Raw genomic sequence first — 6,971 nt, 5'->3', positions numbered from 1 at the left:
GCTCTGTAGACCAGGCTGGTCTCGAACTCACAGAGATCTGCCTGCCTCTGCCTCCTGAGTGCTGGGATTAAAGGCGTGCGCCACCACCGCCCGGCTGCCTTACTCTTATTAGGAGCCAAACAGCACCTTTCACAACTGTTATGGACAATGGTAACCCCTATCTCACCTCAAATTCCTATGTGGAAACCCTATGGTGGTTTGATTAAGAACTGTTTGGGAAGGATTAGGAAGTGTGGCCATGTTGGAACAGGAGCATCAGCAGGGGTGGGATTTCAAACGCCCATGCTCTTCCCAGTTAGTTCTCTCTCTCTCTCTCTCTGCCTCCTACTTTTGAACAAGGATATAAACTCTCGGCTACTACTCCAGTGTTATACCTGCCTGCCTGCTGCCATGTTTCCTGTCAAGATGGCTATGGATTCATCCTCTGAAACTGAAGGCCCCAATAAACTCTTCTATAAGTTGCTTTCATTGTGGTGTTTTGTTATGGCAGTAGAGAAGTAACTAAGACAAACCCAGTCCCCAGTGTAACTGTATTTGGACTTTGGGCCTCATGGGATGCAATTAAGATTAAATGGGTGGCAGAGGTAGCCCCTAATTCAACAAGAATGGTTTTCATATAAGAGGAAGAGACATCACTCTGGCTACGCAGTAAAAGTCATGTGAGAACACAAGAAGCTGGCCATTTGCAAGGTAAATGGCATCGCCAGAAATCAGCTTCCCTAGAAACCACTCTGGAACCTTGATTTGGGACTATCAGTCTCCAGGGTCACCAGACAACTTCTGTTGTTTTAAGCAATTAGTCTGAGTTATTCTGTTCTAGCAGCCCAAGTAGTACAATCTATCTGCTTCCAACAAATGCAGCAGAAACTTGGCCTCCTCCATACGTACACTCAGAACCCAGCACATACCAGGCACAGCTCAAAGAAAAAAACGATTAAGAATCTGATAAGGGCTTGGTGGTGCATGCCTTTAATTCCAGCACTTGGGAGGCAGAGGTAAGTGGATCTCTGTGAGTTTGAGGCCAGCCTGGTCTACAAAGAGAATTCCAGGGCAACCAGGGCCATTACACAGAGAAACCCTGTCTTAAAAGAACAAAACAAAAAAGAATATAATAACAGGCATGATGGCAAAGTCCTTTAACCCCAGCACTCACACTTGGGAGGCAGAAGAAGGCCAGTCTCTGAATTTGAGGCCAGTCTGGTCCAAAGAGTGAGTTCCAGGACAGCCTGGATTACACAGAAAAATAAATTAAAGATAATTAAAAAAATAAGGGGGCTGGAGAGATGGCTCAGCGGTTAAGAGCATTGCCTGCTCTTCCAAAGGTCCTGAGTTCAATTCCCAGCAACCACATGGTGGCTCACAACCATCTGAAATGAGGTCTGGTGCCCTCTTCTGGCCTTCAGGCATACACACAGAAAGAATATTGTATACATAATAAATAAATATTTAAAAAAAAAAATTAAAAAAATAAAAACAAAAAAAAAAAGAAAGAAAGAAGAAAAAATCAGATAAGAAGGGCTGGAGAAGGCTCAGTAGTTAAGAACACAGGCTGCTCTTCCAGAGGACAGAGTTTAATTCCTAGCACCAGCTGGGGTAACTCATCAGCACATGTAACAGCTCCAGGTGATCCAGCACTCTTTTCTGGACTCCAAGGGGACCTGCACTCCCACCTACTCCCACACAGATACATTTTAAAATTTCTAAATCTTAAAGTAAGACTCTGATAAAGAAGGCTAGAGAGGTGGTTCAGTGATTAATAGTAGGGTCCTCTTGCAGAAAACCCAGGTTCAAGTCCCAGCACCCACATGGCAGCTCACAACTGTTCATAATTCCGGCCCCAGGGGATCAGAGGCTTTTGGCAGGCACTGCACGAAAAAAACATGCTGACAAAAACACCCATACACATAGAAGAAGAAAAAAAAGAATCCGATAAAAGGGTGGGTGAAGAGAGTATGAATTTGGAAAGAGGTAGGAAATACACAGTAAAGACTACTTGGATACAAAACTAACTAGTTAACATGTGAGTACTTGCAAAAGCTAACATATTATTGGTTAAATAACGTGACTATTTCATTGATGCAGGTCACCTTTGCTTTACTTTACTCCACTTAGCCACAACAATGGCGCAAAATTGGAGGGACGAGTTGTTTTTGTACAGGCCTCTTAGGCATGTAACAGCAGCACAGGAGCAGGAACAGGTACGTCTAGGTTTGAGGCCCATTCCTCATCTATATAAGTTTCAGACCAGCCAAGGAGACCTTATAAGGTTCAAAAAGAAGCAAAACCTCAACAAATCCAACCTAAAGAAAAGCATACCCCCCAAAAGATAATAAACTTGGCGTTGTATGGCACCCCTGACGTGACAAGAAAACCAAGGCGAACTGGGAGAGGCACTAAGGTTAGTGTTAAAATAATTACATTTCTGTGAGTTTTACAAAGAAAGGAGGTACTGCGATTTGGGAGAACCTTAAAAATACGGGCTGTCACTCAGGATGGAGAAGGAAGTAGTTCTAAGGAGGGCGTACTAAACGTGAAAGGCGCAGAGAGCAGACAATGAAACCTCAACCAAAAAAACTGAATTTGAAAACGAGCAGTTTTAGTACAGTGGTCTTCAGACGAGATGACGTAATAGCTACAGAACTCATTCAGCTTCAAGTTCAGAATAGGAAGAGCGCTAGAAGAGGAATCTGTGACCGATAGAGAACAGTTGGCCGCGAAGGGGCGAAAGTCACGACAATGGAGTAACCTCAAAAAAATACAGGTGACAGGCTGGGTTAGATGTCTAAGAGGCTATTAGGGCTGGCTGGTTTTACACGGAAAAGAGAAGAGCAGAACCAGCCTAGGGGGAAAATTGTGCTGAGTGTCCCTGAAGCGATGACGAAAGGCTCGTCTCACACGTCCGACACTTTTGCCAAGAGGGCAACGCGGACACCAGCGCGTCCAGGGCAGAACCCGGAGCGCGCACACTTCCCGGGGAGGCCCAGAGCCGCAGGCCCCGCAGGCACTCACCCCACAGCCACGCGGCGCCAGCGCCGGGCGGGCTGCACGATGAGAGCATCCCAGGCGGCCGCCAGCCGGCCCTCGGGGGACAGAGGTCCCGGGGGCGCGGGCCCCAGCCGCAGCGAGCTCCAGAGAGAGCGCAGCGCCGAGCCCGGCAGCTCCGGCTCCAGCAGGAACACGCAGCCCACGGCCAGCGCCAGGAAGCCAGCGCACGCAGAGCCGCGCCACAGACCCATGTGAGCACACCGCCGCGCTGGTGGCGACAGGCTCCGTTCTCGGCTCGCGCCTCCTCCCAGCTGGGCGCGTGATGACGTAGACACGCGTTGGCGTCACACCCGCGCGCCACAGGCTCCTCCCCTTATGGGCGGGCGGGGCTACTGGAGAAAGGGCGCTCCAGATATGGGCGGAGCTATGGCTGGACTTTGGGCGGGGCGATGGGGCGGAGCGACAACGGCCCGAGCGTTGGAGAGTCTGTACATTCACATCTTGAAGCTGGGCGGCGCTGTTGTGCGGTCCCGACCCTGAACGAACAAAGACGGGAGTGTGGCCCTAATCCCTGCACGTCTTCCCGGAGCGCACCTGTAGAGTAGAGGGGAATCCGTTTGCTTTCCTAGTAAAATGGGACAGGCAGAAAACGAAGCAGACAATCCTTGTGTTTATGTAAGAGTCAGTCGGTTTCCCGGTGACACAAGCTGAGATTGAAGAGAGCCCCTAGAGATCTTGTTCAATCTAGAGATCAAATTCAACATTCAGACCCCTAACAGGGGTGCTGTTCCTTTTAATAACCTCAGAATAATCCACAAAGGCATACGATCTTATGGACTATAGACTCGCTTTAAGACCTCCTGGTTTAGTTCTCGGTGATACTGCGGAAATCCAGTCCTGTCTTTCTTGGTGTGACACTTTTGTGTGGGAAGGCAGGTTAAGAGTCGGGGAAGCCAGGCTTGTTGCCCAGCTCATTCTCAGCCTCATCTTCTACTCTGGGTTCATTCTCCCCCTCCCCCCCCCCAGCTGACCTGACCATTCAGTCCTTTTTCTTTTCAAAGGAGACCTTCACACAAGAAGAGATTTGGGATGCTTTGGGAAAGACAAACCAAGAGGCTTATGAGAGTTGTGTCAGTCCGTGAATACTATTTTTCCTAGAGTTACTTATGTCAACCTGTTCCAGAGAAACTGTTTCTGTAGTGGCCCTCGTTGTCGAGTTTCCTTGCTACCATCATCTATTTCCAGAACAGTATATCCATTAACTGGCCAGAGACTGTTTACTGGTTTGTTTACTCACTTTTTGGGTTTATTAAATAAGGTCTCGTGTAGCACAGACTAGCCTCCAACTCACTCTCTTGTCAAGAATGATTTTGGATTTCTGATCCTCTGCTGCCTCCACCTCTGGATTGCGCTAGGATTACAGGTACGTATCATTGTGCTTAGTGCTCAGGAAGACCCCAATGTCTTATACCTTCTAGATAAGCTCTTTACCAGCTGAAATGCATTTTTAGTCTCTGTTTACTGAGAACCAGGTGTTTACGATGAATTGGTTTGGGTGGTGAATTGGAGAAGTTATGTGGTTGAAGGTTGGAGAGAACCCATTAAGTTCCCAAGAAGCTAACTGTGAACTAAAGCACACAGGCAGGGAGGACTAGGGGAAGACTCCCCAAAAACGTGGCGTTCCCTTGGAATTCTGCTGAGTTTCCAGCACTTCCTACCTGGATTCTTCTGCTTCTTTCTTGGCTAGTAGAAACTTTTGTTGTTTAGTCTCAGAGGTTAAATAGCAAGAACTGGAGCAAAATCTAAGTTTATTTCTCATGTAAAAGTCCAGATGCGGTGTGGGTGCCACTGTGGGCTGTGTCAGCAAGCTAGATCCCATCTGGCAGTTCTTTTTTGGGGGGGCGGGGAGATCTGGGCCTCTTCTGGATTTGGGTCAATGTGGTTTTCTGTTGGGGAAGACAGGGAGATGAGAGTTGACCTCAAATCCAACTGCAGAATAAGGAGCTGGAGCTCCATGAGGTGAAGGGCAGACACCAGCAGCAGTTTAAGGAGCCTGGTGTAACTTCCGGTCACAGACACCAGCAGCAGCCTTGATTCCCTCTCCCACTCGTTGGGGCTCAGAGATAGGCACACAATTCTCTGGAAACTACAGGCCCTCTTGAAATCCTTCCTTAATAAACAAAGTCACTTCAGATTATCTGTTTGGCATCTGGAATGCTTTGCTAGCCAGTTGTTTTTCAGAAGTTAGATTTCTGGGGACAATTATACAAAACAGTCCCGAGTGTAGACAAGACTCCATTGCCTGAGCAGAGCGAGAGCGAGAGCGAGAGCGAGAGCGAGAGCGAGAGAGAGAGAGAGAGAGAGAGAGAGCTGAGAGAGCCTCGTGCTACTCCTCCCCCAACCCAAATTATTTCCAGACATGGCCTTTGCTGTTGTTTCTCTCTCCTAGGGCTTTAAAATGTGAGGGGAAAAAAAAGCAATTGCATTCCAGAAAAATTCAGAGAACAGCCCAGGCACCAGGTGTTCCACCCAAGACCCTAACCTGGAAGGCCATAAAGCACACCTAGGATTTAAACAGGAACTAGCAGAACAAGAATCTACATCACCCCCACGATCTGGAGCCTTTTTGAGAGCAAGTTTGCTCCCACCTTGGAGAAGAAACACAGGGACCAAAAGTCACCATGTTGGCTGGGCTAATCACCTTTTCCACAAACCAGGGCCTCTGGGGCTTCATCCAAGTTGCTTTCTGGAAACTACTTCCTATCAGGTGTCTGTTGATGCCAGGAACACTGCCAGCCATAGGTCAGAACTGGACTTTAAGGGTTATAGGAAAAACTCCATAGAGCCGAGAGGGAAGAAAGGATCTCAAGACCTCCAAAGAGAAAGGTCTGTGTCAGAGGCAACGGGTGCCCTCCTCCCTGTTCTGCATTAATAGAACCCTAGAAGGGCTCAGGAGATGGACTGAGGCAGGGGCATGACGAAAATAGCAGCAACAAGCCTTGAGAAGGGCATGATTGTTCCTTGATGGTAACAAGATTCCTTGCATAGACTGGGGGCGGCATCTTCTCATCTTGGGAGGTGGGTCCTGAGACACTGGTCCAGGACTTCCACTTTGGGATGAACTGCTCTGGACTGGGGAAGTGCTGAGCCTGGGAAAGCAGGAGGCTGGAGTTGTTGGTTTCTGTCTCCTAGGAGCCCAGGGCCTTCAGAGGAATGAAGTACAACGAAGCCTGGACTTCCACAGTTTTCCCTTGACATCTCAAGCTGTTGGAACCTTACTGTCAGACTGCCAGCCAAAACCCTTTAAGTTCACAGACACTCCTGCTTGGGTTGTCCTCTGAAGGTGTGGAAGCCAGGCCTGCTGGCAACCAGACAGGCGATATTGCAGGGATGTGGTTTGCGTTTCTGTAATACAATGATTTGGAAAGCAATGGAAAGTTAGCTTAACTCTGTTGGCTTTTCTTCTCCTTCAGCATACAATCTGAATTTGGTTCTCAATACCCATGTTGAGTGGCTCCTAACTGCCTATAAATCCACCTTCAAGGGGATCCTATACCTTTGGCCTCTCAGAGTACCCCCCACACCTCAATTCCCATGAACATACACATAATTGTATATAAAATCTGTTTTAAAAAGAAGCCGGGCATGGTGGTGGTACACACCTTTAATCCCAACACTTGGGAGGCAAAAGCAGGTGGACCCTGCTAAGTTAAAAAATAAAAACAGAATAAGAAGAATAAAGGAAGAGGAGAATTAAAAAGAAGAAGGGGTAAAGAGGAAAAGGCAGAGGTATTACAGGTCCACTAAGCTGGGTTGAGAAACATTCACAGCAGCCTTGAAACCCCACTGAGTTCTATGCAAACACTAAGCCATCACACAGCACACATGCAAGAGTGGAAGCGAGATGGCAGGAACTAAAGAAAAAGGATACTTCTGGGGCGAACTGCTGGTGCAGCCGTGCTGAGTTAGACTGTGAAATTCTCAGA

The 6,971-nt window shown here is 48.0% G+C and overlaps 1 protein-coding gene across 2 annotated transcripts in view; it reads right to left on the bottom strand.

The window, feature by feature from the left end:
• The window catches only part of Adpgk (ADP dependent glucokinase), a 33,642-nt gene extending 30,352 nt beyond the window's left edge, over window positions 1-3,290 (bottom strand). For both annotated transcript variants that reach the window (XM_005369496.2, XM_005369495.2), the window contains exon 1: window positions 3,010-3,290. In XM_005369496.2, the coding sequence (XP_005369553.1) occupies window positions 3,010-3,236 (227 nt within the window). In that variant the 5' untranslated portion in view covers window positions 3,237-3,290. The remainder of the gene's footprint in view (window positions 1-3,009) is intronic.
• Window positions 3,291-6,971: the final 3,681 nt, after the last annotated feature.

This window comes from Microtus ochrogaster, unplaced genomic scaffold (genome assembly GCF_000317375.1).
Source record: "Microtus ochrogaster isolate Prairie Vole_2 unplaced genomic scaffold, MicOch1.0 UNK49, whole genome shotgun sequence".
Classification (NCBI taxonomy): Eukaryota; Metazoa; Chordata; class Mammalia; order Rodentia; family Cricetidae; genus Microtus; species Microtus ochrogaster.
Note: the sequence above shows the minus strand (reverse complement) of the source record. Positions and strands in the feature narration are given on the sequence as shown.